At 45.9% G+C, this 19845-nt stretch overlaps 1 protein-coding gene across 2 annotated transcripts in view; it reads left to right on the plus strand.

Moving 5' to 3' along the window:
* LUC7L2 (LUC7 like 2, pre-mRNA splicing factor) overlaps positions 1-19845 on the plus strand; it is a 331681-nt gene that overhangs the window by 257481 nt on the left and 54355 nt on the right. For both annotated transcript variants that reach the window (XM_078640346.1, XM_078640339.1), the window contains 3 exons: positions 3224-3367; positions 3555-3731; positions 6083-6180. In XM_078640346.1, the coding sequence (XP_078496472.1) occupies positions 3224-3367; positions 3555-3731; positions 6083-6180 (419 nt within the window). The remainder of the gene's footprint in view (positions 1-3223; positions 3368-3554; positions 3732-6082; positions 6181-19845) is intronic.

Consider the following 19845-nt stretch of genomic DNA (forward strand, 5'->3'; position numbering starts at 1 on the left):
AGGCAGCAACGAGGGTGGTTGTACAAAAAGAAAGAGACACAAAAGCCAGCCTCCTGCTTTTGTTCTCCACCAAACCGGCATTAAATATCCACTTTCCCTGGGCGCTGCACGCGAGCAGACAGGGGGTATGAGGGGCTCCCCTTGCTGCTTTATTTTTGACGAAGAAAGAGGTCTTTGGGCTCCTTCCCTGGCTGCTTGAGAGCGGAGCGCCTCTCCCGTCCCCCTCGCCGCGGCTGTGTGTGAGAGTACAAGTGTTGATCCATTAAAGGCTCTTCCAGGGCCTCGGCCGCACCTCTCTGCTCTGCTCCATTGTCTGAGAGGGATCGCATTCCTAGATTCCTCGTCTCTATTTCCTCGTGTTTGAAGGGACCGGAAGGGCAGGCCACCGAGATCTTTAGGCTCACAGCCTGCATGTTTTCTATTTGTTTACCTTTTCTGTATAGCGAATTTGCTTACACTTAAAAGGAAAAATAGGCTTAATAAATTAGTACTTTACAAAATATTTCTTAAATGGCGGTGGGAAAAAATCTCCGATTTACATTATCATTCCAATATTTTTAACATTGAATGCCCCATACTGGTCGAGAAAGTATTGCCGTATGGCACCGGCATACACACACACTTTTAGTAACTTGCATAGAAAGACAGCGTTGTATATTTATATCTGGTACATATAGCCTAAAATGTTTAATCACAAAAACAGAACTTTGCTCACCATACTGCAAAGAATAAAACCGAAAAGTGAAAGCTACTTACGCATGCATGTGGGAATATTGAAACCCGCGATCAGGTTAGGTTGTTGTATGCTTTGATTTTATTATGGAAAAAGTGTGTTTATTATGCGAGTGATGGGCTGGCACGTAACACACTTTTACAGTTACAACATGTTATGTAACTCGCACCTTGTTTTTTTTTTTACTACAGCGATTGCGAAAGCGATCGCTTTCAGCGCTGCTTTTTTTAATACTTTTAAATACTCTTTTTGCTTCCAGAGCAACCAGTCGACCCTGTGTTCAATTTCAGTGTACTTTATTGAGAACTTGCTAGTCCGTTCGGGTTTTCTGGCTCTCTGCTTTAAGTTACAAAATCTTGCCCTTTGGAATGCAAAGCTAAAGTTCAGCCAAAAACTGCTAGCAGGGAGTGAGAGTTAATGGATCAATCAGCTCTGTCTTGTCGGTGCTTTTACTGTTTACTACTGGAATGTGTTTGAGACGAGAGCGACTTCTTAAGACCGAAGATACAGATGCAGCATGGTGGGGTTAGGACCTGCCGTAACTATAAAGCAGTGGTATCCGCATTGTCCAGACCCAGTGCATCATTCCAGGGCGCCCACAGGGCAGCATTAACTCTTACATTTAATATTCTTCAGATTAACTCTCAAATGTAATATTTTTCAGACCTTAGCACTCGCATCGAGCATCTGACTTAAGTTGATGTATTTCCTATCGGTTCCATCTCTGAATGCATGATAGTTTCGATAAAGTAAAGCATTATATCTGCAGTGTCCCCTCCCGGGGGACGTGACTTCTAAATTATCCCAATGATGTTGTATCTCTGCCTGCTAGTTACTGCTGCAGGGCTTCCACTGCTAAGAAGGCCCCTGCACCACGAATCACTCAAACGCACGCACCCCTAAAACAGACTCCTCTTTCTTTTCAGCAGATCTCTCACTTTTGTGCATTCATTCTACAATATTGCATGTAATTGTCTCGCACTCTTTCTGAAAAGCAGCTTGCAAAGTACCACGTCCAGGATTTTACATTTTTTATTTTTTACACAATATTTTGCTTTTTTTTAATGACTGAATGCGGTTTAAAAATCACACTGACCTATTTAAACTATTCTGGCCAATAACTATCTGCTAGGCGTAACCATTAATGTATGTTGTTTGTACTATATGGTTTGTAGAAATTATGTGGTGGTGCTTATATTGTCGGAGTGCATGTTTGAAAGATTGGGGTTAACTTTAGCCTTTGTGTGGTGGTTGAATGGAGGGCATAAGGATCAGACATTCTCCATTCAAGGGGCACTAACATTCTAGCTGAAGTGCTCTTCAAAGTGTGAACACAAAGGCAAAACATATGTACATGCTGGTACCTACCAACCATATCCCTTAGTCGTGGTCTTATAATGCTAGAATGGAAAAGTCAGGGTTTTATGTATATTGTATATAAACAACTTGCATGCAGTATTAGAAGGAAAGTGCCTTTCATTATTCAATAAATAATACAATCCACTCCACATAATTTGACATTAATCCACAAAATTCAACTCAACAACACAATAACACAACACACCACATACATCTAATCCACACTACAGAATTCCACATCATGCCACAAAATTCTACAGCACACCACATAATTAAACTCCACCACATACCATTCCACAACACAAAATACTATTACACATAATTACACTCTAACACACAATCCCACTAAACTCAATGCCACATAATTGCTACCCACATTTTACCATGCCACATCATTTCACTACACAAATACACTCCACACCACACAATTTCACGCCACACAATTCCACAACTAACAATTTTAATCCAATCCACATAATTCCACTACACACCACATGCATACACTCCATAAGACATGGCTAAAAGACATTGCCGTTTACAATGCCATTAGCTCTAACTCAAATAAATACGAGACCTATTGCATTTCCAATGCTTGTTGTTTTCTTGGGTACCCCTCCAATCCTGAAATCTGAGTCCATTTCTGCAGTCTATCTGTTTGAACAAGAGCAGTTCAGCAAGCTTCATTGAAAGCTGGACATGCTAACTTCATAAAGCTATATGGGGACTTGAATCACAATCTGCCTTCTGGGTTTGTAGGTTAATATCTTACCCTTAAACCAACCTGGAGGTAGTTGAAGATCACCTGCCTGTCAACGCAGGAAGTTACCATACGAAGGGTCCCATCTTATTTTAATACTTTGCTTTTATGAAAAGGTTAGTGTGTGTTCTGATGTTGTTGTTTATCACATGGTTTTATAGTTTTAATGTAGTTGAGATTAGTATATGTAGTTGAGATTAGTATTGTTCCTCCAGCACTGTGCAGGCTTTTTACACTTGCAAACATTTCTCTCTCATGTCTTTGGAGGAAGTAATGTTTGAAAAAGACCCCATGCTGGACAGTAGAATCGAACTGCTTAATTTTCTGGTCTTCAGCCAGCTGTATTGGCTCTGACTTTTCTCTCTGTCTAATAGGCTGAAAAAGTCCATGAGTGGAATGAGGAGATTGGGAAGCTGCTAGCTAAAGCGGAGCAGCAGGGAGCTGAAGGGAATGTAGAGGAGTCTCAGAAAGTGATGGATGAGGTGGAGCGAGCACGAGCCAATAAAAGAGAAGCAGAGGTATGTCTTCCATAAATACTTGGCTTACTTCTCTGTTCATTGTGTTCGTAATTTGTAATTTAGTATTTAAAGAATATGCATTGGATGCATCTAGTGACTATATCAACAAGCATTGATCCTACTTCACTGTATATCAAGTCCCAGTCTGAAGCTCAGTAACATCAATTGTCTGTTTTATTCTCCTTAGGACATTTATCGCAACTCTATGCCAGCCTCCAGTTTCCAGCAGCAGAAGCTGCGTGTGTGCGAGGTTTGCTCTGCATATCTTGGTCTCCACGATAATGATCGGAGGCTCGCAGATCACTTTGGTGGCAAGCTGCACTTAGGGTTCATCGAAATCAGAGAAAAGTTGGAATTGCTGAGGGTAAGTCCCAACAGAAGGTTCAGCCATGGTGAACCTAGGAAGAGTGATGTGGTCTTTTAATTTAGCAGGGATTGTTGGAAGATGATAGGAGTCCATAGTGTGAATGTTGTCGCTAGTAGAACTGTGTGCATATTGTGGCTGACTGGGGTGGATAATTGTGATGGATGTCCTGGACACAAGATTTCTGGTGAGTTTCAGGGTTATTGAGATTTCTTTTTTAAGGATAGGCCAAAAGCCTTTTAAAGTTCAAAAGTTTTTTTCCTTGTTGTTTTCATTCCAAGATTGCACAAATAGGACCATCGCATAAAGAAGTTGTTTCTGATAAATTTAATTAAATTGTCATCATTCCTCCCAAAGGCCCTAAATCCGATTAAGCATTGACAGAATGGTCAATTTAGTGAACTAACAAAAGAATACTGTATGGGTAGCCTGTTCATATGAACATTTATAACGAGAAATTCAGAAATGCACTAATTCCTTCTAAATGTAGCTGGAGCCATGGTATGTACAGAGGAGTTGCTTGGCAGAGTGAATTAGTCAGTTCACTCTTGTGTGGATCTTCACACAATCCCTTGATTGCTCTAAGCAATATTTCACATTTTTCTCAATCACACGTTGTAGATAGTAAAATGAAATGGAGCTTGGCATAACAGTAAATGAAGCACTTGAGCTCCCATAAATACTGGTCCATTTTTTTGTTTGTTAAATTGCTTGATGTTTGGATATATTGACCTGTCATTGTCGCAATGCTACTTATCAATCACCCTTGCAGGTTCATTTGTTTTCTTTGGTGTCATGATTACGTGTTGTTTTTTTTGTGCCTTTTTTTGTTTAAGTAGACATGGACACAGGTTTTCTTAAAAATGCAATGAAAAGTATGGCCCTTGGTTGAAAGTACATACTATGCATATTTTATCTTCTGAATTTTGTATTTATTTATATTGGTGGGGGTGGTAAGTAACCCTCTTAAGTGATGGAACATCTTGCCCCTGCAAGTGCAGTCTGTTTAGCAATAAGACCCTACTTTCTAAATTGATATTAAAGGCCAAAATGTTAACTCATTATGGGATTGTCATTCTAGGACAGCTGAGGGCATCATAAACAAAGTTGCCCTACTATTACCAAACTCTTACCTTAACAAAAAGCCATACCTGTTGGTTTTTCCATTACTTGTTCCAAAATCCAACATATTCTACCGAGACAGTTTTAGGTAGAGTTGTATGTTAGGAGGGCAATTACGTACTTACATGCAAGAGAACGACTGGTCAAATCAACACACTTATTGCTCCACAACCTAAAGATTCAGCATTAACTAAGGAAACCGAAGCAAGCTGAATTGTGCATCTTATTCATTTGTGGCGTTCTTTAGCTAATACATCAGTTAATTTTTCCTTAAGTCCTATTTGTATAGCTTCTACATGGTCTTCTCGTTTGTACCCGTATAAAACATTTGGTAGTTATTTAGTCACATAGGAAAGTAGTTCAGACATTATTAAAATGTTGGCCAATACTCATACAAATAACTATTGTACCCCTATATAATCAGTGAACCTTTAATAGACTTGTACTGCAAACAAAACTAGGTTACTTATGTGTAACATTTTTACAGCTTGAAATTATTCTAGAATCGCATGACGTTTTCTTCCCCCATAGAAGGGAGGAGTTAGTGCCCACTTTAAGAAAAGAAGTTAATAAATATCAAATAATCGAAAATGGTGGTTATATATTAGAGCACTGTGGACAGTTTGTCATATTGACTGTGCCTTTGGTCGACACTAAAAATTAAAACTTAATGCAGGGTAAATTTCCAGACCCAACCACTGAATGGTGTAACCATACCCAACCTGTGAATCTAGCAGGGTTTCAGGCCAAAAATGTTTTATATATATGTAACTTGTTTAATCTTTTCAAACATTTCACTGACAGCAAGGTCATGAGTTATGAGAGCAGGGCAATCTATACATTTTAGTGTGTGTGACTAGCCATCACTCAGGCCATCCATAATTGGTATTGTTATTTAATAATCAGTCTTTTTTTAGCCTCATTAAAAAACTCAAGTGGGTAAAATGTATATAGTAGTTTTATGTGATGATATTGTACGGCTTCAACTATCTTATTTTTAATTTCACATGCAAGACATTTTTGATTCTGTTGGTGAAATTGTATGGTGTGTGGAGCCTTGAAAAATATTCCTTGTTCACCTGTATAGATCTTACGGTGCTATTTCAGTTGGTACTGTCTTTATGCATTTGTGTTTTTTTAACATATAGCTTCCAGTATTAAATAAGGGTTTCAAAGAGTCTAAAACAGTTGAATTAATTTTTGTCTTATTTCCTTTTTCTCATCCTTAGAAACTTGTAGCTGAAAAGCAGGAAAAGCGCAACATGGATAGACTGAAACGCAGAGAGGAGAGGGAGAGAGAAGAGCGAGAAGAGAGGGAGAGACTGAAGTAAGTTTTAGCTCCATCCTTTTCTTGACAAGATCCCTGGAATCTGCTGTAGGCAAAACTCATTTTCTTTGGTTGATTATATTTTGATGACTGACACAAAGTATTTAGCTTGTCCTCCCTATCCATGTCCTTCCTGCTCTTTGGCACCTCAAGTTAAAAACGAATTGCCCTGAGTTGAGAACTTTAATGAGGTTCTCTTCCAGGGGATCCTCATCAATAGTCATAAGTACTAGAATATTCCCGCCCATGCGCGGGACCCCAGAAACACAATCATATATGTGCCCCACATATATATATATATAGGAAACTTGCAAAATCACCGCCGTCGCACCTCGAGTGCAGGCGCAAAACGCAAGTTTTGTGCATCTAGTGTTTTATTTTTCTTGGATCAAACATCCCCCCTCCTGGCGTTCTGTTTGATCCACCAAAAATAAAACACTAGATGTACAAAACTTGCGTTGTGCTCCTGTTTGTGTCGGCTAATACGTTACTGCGGACTGTGTGTGAAATATATATATATATATATATATATATATATATATATATATATATATATATAGAGATATAGAGAGATATAGAGAGATATAGAGAGATATAGAGAGATATAGAGAGATATAGAGAGATATAGAGAGATATAGAGAGATATAGAGAGATATAGAGAGATATAGAGAGATATAGAGAGATATAGAGAGATATAGAGAGATATAGAGAGATATAGAGAGATATAGAGAGATATAGAGAGATATAGAGAGATATAGAGAGATATAGAGAGATATAGAGAGATATAGAGAGATATAGAGAGATATAGAGAGATATAGAGAGATATATAGAGATATATAGAGATATATAGAGATATATATACAAATCCGCTCCTGGTACACACGATCCTTCACTCTGAATCAAAAAACCAGAGCCGAGGCCCAAATAGTGCTCAGTGCGAGGTGGGCTTGATTATCTAATTGCAAACAATGCCGTTCGTATATATAATTTTTGGGCTGTTTCAATAATAATGGTTCACGAAGTGCAATATGTGAGTTTAACATGTTAAAACTTCTTATTAAGCTTCATTATGAGTTTATCTGCATGTGACACACCATTGCAAAACTTTATTGTTTCAATACGAACAAAAACGGCAACATTGTAACTTTTCTCTGTCTATGTATCACGTGCACGAAACAACACTGTACCTTTTTAAAAAGAATGGCCGTGAAACAAACCTCACCCGTGATAAAGAAGTGAGGGAACTTCGAAACGCGTTGGGTGTTTTCCTTGTGTGCCAATAAATATCGCACTGAGCACTATTTGGCCCTCGGCTCTGGTTTTTTGATTCTGAGTGAAGGATCGTGTGTATAAGGAGCGGATTTGAATAATAGGGGTTGGCGACCCCGCCGAGTGCCCGCCGTCCAAAGGGGCTTGAGCACGCCACAATTTGGTGTCTGGATACATATATATATATATCTCAACTGCAGCCTTACACACACTAGAGCTGAATAATGCTGCAAGGACTCCCCATTGTATCACAAAAGAATACATTAGAAACAGGGAAAAACAACAGCAGAACATGTTTTAAAACTATTTTAATGCTTAGCAGTCAGCACAAACTCACATAGGACTGAAAGCATATACAGCTCCCAGGCTGCATTGCAGAAACATGTCATTCATACGCGTAGGCCTTTTTAAAGAGTGCTTGGTCTGGAAAAGCACAAACTCCGGATTCAAAACATAACGCAGTGGTTAGCATTGACTTTAACAATAAAAATCAATTTCCACCCAAATAAACCACTTTAGCAGCATCAGGATAATGAAACACTGGGAAAAAACATAAGTTACCAACTTGTACCATAATAATAATAATAATCCACATTTGTAAAGCGCGTACAATCGCCCGTAAGGGTCTCTAGGCGCTGGTGGCCGTCAGGAAGATTAAGCAAGCTATTGCCCAGAGTCACATGGTGCTGGGCTAATCTGCTGCCGGCGCTGGGGATCAAACCGTGATCCCCAGATTCCAACGTCAGTCGCCCTGGCCACAGCGCCACACCTCTCCCACGGCCATGCGGTGTGTAAGCATCTCTTTGCTGACAGTTTATAGGTCACTGTGCTAGATTATGATTGTCTCTTATGAGCTGCTTAGTAACACGAATATCTGTGACAAAAGCAGTAACCCACTGACCTATGCACATAAAATACTGTTTTTTAAAATGCATGGTACACGTTCTTTGTAGCAGGCTTATTAACTCTCTGTGATAAGTTAGATAAGTCAAACCTGACACTGGACAAAACTCCTCTCTCTCCAGCAGGTACATTAATCACTGGTGTTATCTTGACACTTTATTGTTGCTCTAAAACTGCTAATTCTACAAGGAACTTTAAAGGGCTTTTAAAACTGCTGCCTGAGGACCCCCTGGGAATGTGTCACGGACCCCAGTTTGGGAAAATCCAATTGTTTTGTATACAAATTTACTGTTTATGTTTAGAACCAAGCAAGCCTGGCACATATAAGCATTAAATATTTTTCAGTAATAAGTTCTGTAGTAGGGTATCTCTGTGTATAGTCTTAATCCTGTGAATAGTCCCGCCCATGTGCATGGACCCCGGAGCAATCAAAATAGTCTCTTAAGTTTTCCTCTTCTGCAATCCTGCATAGACACTTAAGAGAAAATAAAGACAAATAATGCAGCCTGCAATTATCAAGGCTACTCTGGCCAGTACTTCATCCTGAAGTGTAAAAGGATAGCTAGATAACACTAAAATGTAAACATTCTGCTAAGTTTCACACATAGAGAAACTACGCTTCACAAAAATACTTTGTCATGATAGAGAGGAAGGGTTGGACAGACAAGCCCCCCATAGGCTGCCATTATGTGTCTGTAAAAGGATACCGTGCCTTTAAGGAACCCTCCAGAGACCCTCGGTATCCCATGATGCACAGCCAAATGCTAGTTACTTTCAGTTCTTTTTTCCGGCTCCTGCTAGCAGGACCCTGGAGCATTGAGCTCTACCTTTAATGGTATATCTTCAAATATTTGAGTTTTTTTGATAGTTTGAGTGTTGCACTCCACATCTGAGGCCTTTACCTTCCTTTTGCTGTCTTTTTGAGGCAGTTTAGCCACTTTTGTTCTTGTCAAAATGCCATCTTTATTTGACAAGTGCCCAGAATGTGGCAGGAAGAAGGCCAAGTCAGACACTCGCAGGGTTTGTATACTCGGTCTTCCTACATCTCATGTTCCTGACTCCTTTGTCATCTGCAAGTCATTCTCCAGGAGGACCCTGCGTGGCAGGGAGAAGAATCATCTTCAAGGCCTGGTGCAGAGATAACAGGCTGCAGGTTCCCCATCTGGGCAAGGAGAGGGCCTTTCCTCTTCCACAACCCATGCGTCAGCCTCTGGGGAGCTCCCCAGTTAGAAGACGCAGAAGCGACGCAGGTCCCAGTCGATGTCGAAGGCGACAACGTCAAGGCCAGGTATGACTACCATATGCTCCCTGTCGACCCAGGGCTCTGGGTCTAAACGACGTCGACGATCAACGTCGAGGGGAATGACGAGAGTCCTCGGACGAGATCGACTTAGAGGACTTCACAGATGTCAACACACCATCGCCGTCGATCGGAGTCCAGGAGACATCGGCGCTCGCCGTCAAGGCGACACCGCCATTCGCTGTCGACGCGCAGGTCGCGGTCGATGAGAAGATCAACGCCATCGAGAGGAAAATCGACTTCTAGAAGGAAGTGGACGTCTAGAAGGAAGTGGACGTCTAGAAGGAAGTGGACGTCTAGAAGCCATCGGAGCTAGTCGTCGAGAAGCCTGTCACCCTCTGTGTTCAGCATCTCCACGTCTGGGAGTTCAAGGTCAAGACGGCGTCAACGGTCACCGTCCAGGGGCACTGCTTCCAGAACTTCCTCTTCGAGGCCTGCCCGCAAGCGGAGGAGGGTGATTCATACCTCGAACTCTGAGTACTCCAGGACCTATTCTCCAACCAGGTCACCGGAATCAGCTCAGCCTGTGGCTCCTCATCAGTCGCAGCTGCGACCGAAGACGCCTCCTTCTCCTCCTCCTCCTCCTTCCGGCAGCTCCACCTGTGCCAGTGGTCCCTGCGGTGCCAAGAAGGCTAAGATCCCGGCCGAGACCTCGCTCTCGCAGCCGGCACCGGTCTTCAACCAGATCTCGTCATCTTCACGAGTGGTTACGTTTCAGGTATACTAGGGACACAGTCCTCTAGTGCAGGAAGATACTCGCCGACTGTCTGATTCCCCACCTCCGAGGGTGTCACCGGTTGATGATATTACCACATTTCAGGAAGTTCTTGTAAGGGGAGCGGCGTAACTGGGAATTGCACTGTCCGTGCCTGCCCCTTCCACGTCTGTGATCTTTGAGACACTACAACGGAAGCAAATCTCTTGTCCTCTGGTACCCGGTTTGGAGGAACCGGCGGTGCAGTTTTTCCTGACGCCTGCCTCAGTGTAGTCTGCTCCCTCGAGACTTCAAAAGAAATACAGGCCCCTGGACTCGGACCCTGCATTCCTGTGGGTGGATCTCCCTCCGGATTCAGTCATATTGGTGACGGCGAAGAAGAAGAAGCAGCACGCTACGGCCCCTTCGACCACAGTTCCACTGGACAAAGAAAGTCGTAGACTTGATTCTGCAGGGAGAAAAGTCTGCAGCATTGCAGCCACTACAATGAAGGCAGCGAGCTCGACGGCTCTCTTGGGCCGGTATGACCGTTCCCTGTGGGAGTCCCTTCAACAGTTCGTGGAACTCTTGCCTAGAGACAAATGCGAAGACTTTCAGGAGATACTCAATGAGGGTCTAATGGTCTCCAATCAGATCATCAGTGCGGCTGTGGACACCGCTCTCCTGGCAGCCCATGGATATTGTCATGGTGGCGCCATTCATGGTTGCGTCTCACCTCCTTGAAACCGGAGGTCCAGCAACGGATCGCTAACCTGCCATTCTCAGGTTCCACCCTCTTTGGTTCCCATGCGGATGAGGAAATGGCTCATATGAAAGCGGAGGTTGAGACCCTCAAGGCTGTTGGCTTGGAGAAGCCGGAGGAACATCGTAAAAGTTTCCGCCCCTACCAACGGCGACACTCTTCCCAACGGTTCCAACACAGACAGGGACGTCAGGCTGGACAACAGCAGCAGCAGTTTCTGTGGCAGCCCTTTCAAAGACGTCAGAGAGGCAGGGGCAACCAGCAGTCCACATCAGGAAACAATGACCCTCTGGTTCTAAGCCCTGAAGGATTACTTCCCCCTCTTCTCTTACCCACTCTGGAGGGGGGAAGCATTCAAAATTGCCTGGCAGAGTGGAGAAAAATAACTCTGGACATATGGGTGCTGAATATTGTTCGCAATGGATACTGTCTAGTTTTGATCAGTCCTCCATCTATTCAACCAGTTCGTTCACAATACCTGTTGTGTGAACTTCAAGTGGAGGCCGATAGCCTGTTAAGAAAAAGGGCGATAGAACTGGTTCCTCCTCCTCAAAGGGGAAAAGGTCTATCTATACTCCAGGTTCTCTCTGGTGCACAAAACGGACAAAAACGAATTCAGGCCCATTCTCGATTTGCGGCAAGCCAACAAATGGATTCACAGAGAAAAGTTACGGGTGCTGTCCCTGCACCAGATTTATCATCCGCTGCATCAAGGGGACTGGCTATGCGCCATAGATCTGCAAGACGCGTACTTCCATGTACCCATTGCAAGGAAGCATCAGAAGTTCCTGCGGTTCCTAGTCTGCACCAATCACTACCAATATACAGTGCTTCCATTCGGCCTGAAGTCTGCGCCCAGGACTTTTTCAAAGTGCATGGTGGTGGTTACAGCGCACCTGAGGAAGAACAAGGTGTTCGTCTATCCGTACCTGGACGACTGACTGATCAAAGCCTCCACGTTTTAGGAAGCGCAGCTGCATTTCAACAGGACGGCTCTTCTGTTGAACTAATTGGGCCTTCCCATCAACATGTCAAAGTCTGTCCCGACTCCTGTTCAGTGTCTACAGTAGCTGGGAGCCTCCATCGATACACTCCAGGCAAGCTTGTGTCCTTCGGAGGAGCGACACTTATCGATCCTTTGAAAAGCTCAGACTCATGTCCATTCCTTCTGCGGCGGCGAGGACGGTGCCCTCTCTCCTGGGTTCGGTGGCCTCTTGCATCTTTCTCACTCCACATGCATGCCTCCACATGCGGCCTCTGCAGGAATGTTTAGAGGATCAGTGGGACCAAAAACAAGGGAGCTGGGAGGACCGGATCCAACTGTCGCACCACGCTGCCCAGTCCCTGAAGTGGTAGTTTTCACCTCACAATCTCCTCAGAGGGATTATTTTCCACAAGGAGATATCGACTCAAACCATTGTGACCGATGCGTCTCTCCACGGCTGGGGAGCGCATTCCGACCACCTTCAGATACCAGGGACGTGGTCCCAGACGGAGTCCACATATCACAACAACTTTCTGGAGCTCCGAGCAGTTCACTTGGAGGTGAAAGCCTTCCTGCCATGGTTCCACACCAGTTCCCTGCTTGTACAGACGGACAACACAACAACAATGTATTACCTCAACAAGCAGGGGAGCTTTAGATCACGCATATTGTCTCTGGAAGCGCAGACTATCTGGAACTGGCTGCTGGCCAGGGGCCTGACTATCACAGCGACTCAATTGCCAGGTGTGCAGAATGCTTAGGCAGACCCGCTCAGCAGGCTCGTTCAGGAAAATCGCGAATGGGTCTTAAACAATGAGATGTTAATGGGCATCTTTGCAAGGTGGGGCACTCCAGACATCGATCTGTTTGCCACCGCAGAAAAAGGGAGTGGAGGGAGGGTGAGAAGGAGGGGAGGGGGGGGAAGGGGGGGGGAGAAATGCACTGTGGATCACCTGGTCGAACAGCTTTCTCTACTCTTTTTTTTTTTCCCCCCATTCCCCTGATACCGGCAGTGTTGATCAAACTGTCCCAGTCCAGGGCCAAGATGATCCTCATTGCACTGGAATGGCCTCGGCAGTGGTGGTTCACTGACCTCCTACACCGGTCTCTCCTGCCTCATCTTCGGCTTCTGTGTCGGACGGAAACTTCTCACAAAGTTCGGAGGGCAGATGGTGCATCCCAACCTCTTGTCGTTGAGTTTGGCAGCATGGCTCCTGAGCTAGTGCAGTATAGACATTTAAATCTCCCTTAGAACTGCATGGAGATATTGAAAGAGGCAAAAAGACCATCTACAAGGACTTTCTATGCATACAAATGGAAGAGATTCTGCATTTGGTTCACGTCTAAGGGTGCAGACCCTACATCCTGCAAGGAGGATGCCATTCTCCCGTACTTACTGCATTTGGCTCAGTCTGGCCTTAACTTTCATTCCATTAAGGTTCACCTAGCAGCTTTAACTGCGTATAGGAAAAGCCCTTCACATACTTCCTTTTTCCAAAACCCAGTCATCAAAGATTTTCTGGAAGATTTGAAGGTGTTTCCTCCCATTAGGCGTCTTTCGCCTCCGTGGGGGCTTAATGTGATGCTAGCTAGACTAATGAAGGAGCCTTTTGAGCCTATTCATTAGGCTCCTCTACAGTGTGAGTGAGATCCAAGCTCTTTGTTGCCAAGAGCCTTATACTGTGTTTCATGCATCTAAAGTTGTCATGAAAACTCACCCAAAATTTCTTCCTACGGTGGTGTCCAATTTCCATGTGAATCAAACGATCACGTTGCCCAAATTTTTTCAGCATCCTTCCTCTCCGGCGGAGAGGTCCCTTCATTCCCTTGATGCGAGAAGGGTGTTGAAATTCTACTTAGATAAGACTAAGTAAATTCGGAGATCAGATCAATTATTTGTTAATTATGGATCGGCCAGGACTGGTCTTGCTACCTCTAAACAGTCCATCTCTAGGTGGATTGTGTCCTGTATTCAACTGTGTTACCAGAAAGCTAACAAGACTCTAGGGAGTATGCCTCAGGCTCACTCTACCAGGGGTGAAGCTGCTACAGAGAAATGTATTTGCATAGTAGTGCTTCTGTCTGTTTCTTCCACCGCTGGGTTTGGTTTGTTGAGCTGGGCTTGCCATTCTATTCACATGATTATGACTATACACAGAGATCCCCTACTACAGAAGGAGTAGTTTCTTACTTGTAACTCCAGTTCTGTAGTATGGGTATCTCTGTTATAGTCCTAAGCAACCCGCCCTCCTCCCCGGTGGATGAAACGATAATATCCTGAATGCTACAGGCCTGGCTTTATACACTTTCAAAAAGAACTGAAAGTAACTTGCCTTTGGCTGTGCATCATGGGATACCGAGGGTCTCTGGAAGGTTCCTTAAAGGCACGGTATCCTTTTACAGACACATAATGGCAGCCTATGGAGGCTTGTCTGTCCAACCCTTCCTCTCTATCATGACATAGGATTTTTGTGAAGGGGAGTTTCTGTGTGAAACTTAGCAGAATGTTTAAATTTCAGTGTTATCTGGCTATCCTTTTTCACTTCAGGATGAAGTACTGGCCAGAGTAGCCTTGTTAATTGCAGGCTGCATTATTTATTTATTTTCTCTTAAGTGCCTATGCAGGATTGCAGAAGAGGACAAATTAAGAGACGATTTCGATTGCTCCGGGGTCCACGCACATGGGCGGGACTATTCACATGATTATGACTATAACCGAGATACCCCTACTACAGAACTGGAGTTACAGGTAAGAAACTACTCCTTACTGGATATAGAACAGTTTGAAAATGCAATAGAAATGGCACTTTGTTTGATTTACAGGGGATGCAGTAAGCTGCAACACTTAGCAAATACAGTACATTGAAATGAATAGGCTTTTTCAGTAAATTATAGGTTAGTTACTTTTTACGTTACTTTTCTAACTCCGTGCTGGATACCTAGGTTCAGCACTGGGACATTTCCTGGAAACAGGTAAGTAATTATGTTTTGGTTATTCGCATGATTTTTAAAGAATATTTTTAGATTTCAAAACTCCACACTTAGAAACTTTTTAGAGCAGTACATTGAAATTAAAAGGCTTTTCCAGTAAATGGCAGGGAAGTTACTTTTCACGTTACTTTTCTAACTCAGGGCTGGATACCTAGATTCAGCACGGGGACATTTCCTGCAAACAGGTAAGTAAACTTTTTGGAGAAAGTGTCAATGTTATCCTATGGAGGGAAAACAGGTTAACGGTTCTCAGGTATGTAATAGACTGTGGGAGTTAAGGTTCTGGGGTTAGACTCCCGGGGTCAGTGATGCACTGTTGTTGCACCCTCAGCGGCACTAGGGCGGCCGGGTGCATAGTGTTGAGGGCCAATGTTATCCAATAGGGGATAAGGGGCCTCCGGTTGGTGGCTGCTGGCTAGCAGGCCACTGGGTTGTGGGTGCAAAGCTCCCAGGGTTAAGGTCCGGGCAAATGGTGAAACCAAGTAGCACAAAAGGTGCACCCTCAGTGGCATTGGAGCGGCTGGGTGCAGAGTGCTGTTTCGACGTCGGGCGCACTGTTGTTTTCTATAGAGAATCTCCGGTTTGCAAAAGCACTGCAGGCAGGGAGACGGAGGACTTCTGGGTGCGACCACCACTTTGAGAGGTAAGTTGGGAAGTTAAGGGTTGGTTAGGCACAGTCGGTTTGGGCACACAAGGCCGTGGGGCGTTGTGTGCAGGGGTGCCCTTTTGAGGTTGGATCTTCTTACTAGCTCCTAGTCGCGGTTAGGGGGGCCTTTCGGATTTAGACTGAAGGTGTCGGCTGGAAAGCTTGAGGCAGGTCAGGGGTCGTCGGATCTCTGGTCAGGATAGCCAGGGTGACCTCCTTGTGATGTTTTTCCGCTCGGGCCGTGTTCGGTGGGTGCAGAGTGGGCTGGATTCGCGGTCCCTGGCTGCTGCCAGAGGTTGCTGTTTGAATAAGTCCGGTATTCACGGGAGATTCAGTCTTTGAAGTGAAAGCAGGCAGGTCCTCCAGGGTTTTTGAGGTTGCTGGCTGCAGAACACACTGGGATTTCGCCGGAGCAGGTTTGAGGGGAGACTGGCCTGTAGGGCTGGGGCCAAGTCAGTGGGCGTCGTCTCTTCAGTCCTTATCATCTTTTCTTGTTTATGGATCTGAGGAAGCAAGGTTCAGGGTGCCCGCTAAATACTAGATTTAGGGGTGTAACAGGTAGGTAAAGGGCAGGGACCAATGGGTCCCTTCCCTGGCCACCTATTCTGCCACTCTCCAGTGGGAGGGGGGCAGGAGCCTGTTCCTGGTTGGCTGGGTCCCCCCATCCTCAAGAGGTTGTGCTTCACCTCGCCTCCCCCACCTGAGGGGTGGAGTTGGCAGACGTGGGCACACCCCTCTCCCTCACTTGTTTTTCCTGCCGGTTCTCCTGCCCAAAGTCGGAGATAGAACCAGTGGGGACCAGTTACTGAAAGCAGCAAATGGTCTGGAGAGTCTCACAAAGGCGGCATGTTTTTTAAAGCTTACCCTTCATGAACCCTGCCCATCCTAGGGGAGGAGGCTTGGCACCTCTTCCCAGGAAGTGCATTGTTTCAGGCCCCCGAGAGCAGCAAGCTTTCGACCCAGGGGTCCAGAAACATGTTAGTTGGTGGCAGCCTAAGCAGCCACTCAGTCAGGTCACTAGGAACAGGTCGAGTTTCAGGGGGCATCTTTTTAAAAAAAAAAAATATATTTTTTTCAGTTTACACAACATAAACAATAACACCCAACTGGCATCATATCCGTGTATGTAAGCAGATCGACCTCATTATCAGCACTTAGGACTACAGGCAGCATCATGGAAGGAATGGACTCATGGGGAAGTAACACAATAGCATTTAATTAAAACATCGTGAGGAAGGAACCAAGCATGGCACCACTGCAGGCGGCGAATATCCCTAGGGTCCACCCCCTCGCTCCCAGTCAGACCCAACTAGCGTAGTCAACCCACTGCCCCCACTGTCAGACGCGTCATGTGAGGAAAGCTCCTGGTCTGCCAGCCCCGATGCACACATAACTCGCCAGGCCAGTAAGTCGTCAAGCAGCTTCTCATCCCTCCAAGTGAGTTCCATGTGAGTTTCCTCAGCCAGGGACCACTTCTGTACATCTCTGAGCCAAATGGGCATCTCCGGAGCCCTCTGCCCCATCCAAGTAATCGCCACCCTGTGTCTGCCTAGCACCAACATTAATTGTAAGAGTTTATACAAAAGTTTCTGTTTCTTGGTCTTCCGGACTAACGCAAGCAAACAATGCAGGGGGTCGAGTGCTATCCGAAGGCCTGTAGCTGTGACTATTCGCTCCACGACCTCCACCCAGAATCGCCTGACCAAAGGGCAGTCCCAGGCTAAGTGTAGGAAGCCCGCTTTCTCTGCGTTACATCTAGGGCATCCATCTCCTCTATCCCTAGAGATACGCCTCAGGGAAACTTGGGTTAGGTAGGTGCGGTGTAAAAAATTGAAGTGTATCAGTTTAAACCGTGCGTTGCATGAGACCTTGCGTGTGAGGGAGCCTATGCGCCTCCACTGCCCCTGTTCCAGAGAAGTGCCGAGATCCGCCGCCCGGGACAGTGGCACCGGGGGGGTGGAATCCTGTTTCATGGACTTATACAGGAGAGAAATCAATTTATGCCCCTTGCCGCAGGAAAGGAGGATGTCTAAGGTGTGAGTCTGTGGTGGACCGTCTGAGTACTGGGGCCAGGTGCCCTTCACCACATCTTGGAGTCCCCGGAAGTGTAGATATTGTAGCCGCCAAAGGCCTCCTCAGCTTGCTCATAGGTTAGGAAGGTCTCGTTTGGGTAAAGGTCAGCCAGAACCTCGCAACCACCCTCCCTCCAGGAATGAACGGACATGTACTGCCCCATGTCGATGAAGGGGCCAGTATCCATATCGGGAGCTCCCTGTGAAAGGGTGCGCTCCGTAAGACCCTATCAACAAACCGCTGCCATATGCCGGCCGTGTGTCCCACAACATAGGGAAGAGACGTGTCTGCCCCTCTGCCCTGCTTTATGGCAACCTGCAGCATCTGGATGTCCGCCCTACCAGAGAGGAGGCACGTCTACCAATTGTCCGCGTCTGTAAACCAACGGGCCTCCTGTTGTAACTGAGCTGCATAGTAATATAAGTCGAAGCATGGCGCTTCCAGGCCCCCTTCCTCGTAGCTGCGGACAACAGTGTGGAGAGCTACCCTACTGTGTCTAGCAGCATATTGAGAGTGTGTAAAACACGCGGCGGGAGCGGACACAGTGAGTTCTGAAGGACATATAACGTCTTAGGAAGCATTACCATCTTGGCGACGGCCAGCCGTCCCATCAACGAGAGTGGCAAAGAATTCCAGAAAGACACCGACTGCTGTAAGGACGTGAGTATACAATCCACATTCCGGGCTGGCACCTGTATTCCAAGATGACGGAACCCCTCTTGTTCCCATCTCAGCCCAATGTCTGATAGGTCCACCAAGGACACCGAGTTGAGCCCCGCCAGTGGAAAGATCAAAGACTTACTGCGATTAAGTCGTAACCCCGACGCCTCCCCAAACCGATCTAAGTGTTGTAGCAGAATCAGCAGTGCATCCCTGGGAGCAGTCAAATAGAACAAGGCATCGTCCGCATACAGGGAGATGACATTGAACGTGTTCCCCACCGTGATACCCCATTGTTCCATATCCGTCCGGACCCGGACAGCAAAAGGCTCTATAGCCAGGGCAAACAGGAGCGGCGAGACGGGACACCCCTGGCGTGTACCCTGTCCCAGCTGCCACTACTCGGACCCTGCGCCCCCAAGTTTCACCCTGGTCCGAGGGGCCGTATACAGGATGCAAATCCAACAACAGAAGTTGGGACCCAGCCCCACAGTGCGGAGGACCTCAAGTAGATACCCCCAATCAACTGTGTCAAACGCCTTGGCGAGGTCGATAGACACCAACACCATTTGCTCCTCCCGGCCACGCACCTCATGTAGAATGTGATTCAACCGCCGCAGGTTCATAGTCGTATTGCGCCCCTGAATGAAAACGCACTGGTCTTCATGGACCAAGTGAGACATATACGGCGCCAAGTGCGAGGCCAGTAACTTGCATAAAATCTTTACGTCCGTGTTGATCATCATGATCGGACGATATGATGAAGGTTCATGTGCGTCCTCCCCTGGTTTCAGGATCATACATATTTCCCCCAGCGTCATGCTCGGCGGGAGAGTCCTGCTCTCAAACGCCTTAAGATACACCTGCAATAGAAGTGGGGAAAGTGTACCCTCGCATGTCTGGTAAAACTCAGGAGGAAAACCGTCGCTTCCCAGTGACTGGGCCCTCGGTAGGCGCTGCAGGGCAGTACGCACCTCACCCAATGTCAGAGCTACGTCTAGGTCCTTTTTGGATTTGGGGATAGACCGCAGGGTCAACTCGCGAAGGTAAGGGAGATAAGAGGCCTCGGAAACGGTGGGGTCGCCGTGTACACCCGCTGGAGATGATATTGAAGGACTCGTAGCAGTCCCACTTCAGAGTGGACCATGCCCCTGCAGGCCCCGTATGGCCACAATCCTCTCCGGGGCCTGTTCCCGTAGAAGAATCCAGGCCAAAAGTCGACCGGATTTATCACCCTCCCTATGAAGGCGCTGTCTATATTGTGTGAGGGTATACTTATCGAGCCTCCCCAGGATATCGTGGATACGTGTCCGAGTGTCCTGTTCCCCTTCTCGTGTCATAGTCAGGTGCCTCAGAGGTCTGCAGATCCAAGAGGCTGCTC

The sequence above is a fragment of the Lissotriton helveticus genome, chromosome 1_1 (genome assembly GCF_964261635.1).
Source record: "Lissotriton helveticus chromosome 1_1, aLisHel1.1, whole genome shotgun sequence".
NCBI classification, from domain to species: Eukaryota; Metazoa; Chordata; class Amphibia; order Caudata; family Salamandridae; genus Lissotriton; species Lissotriton helveticus.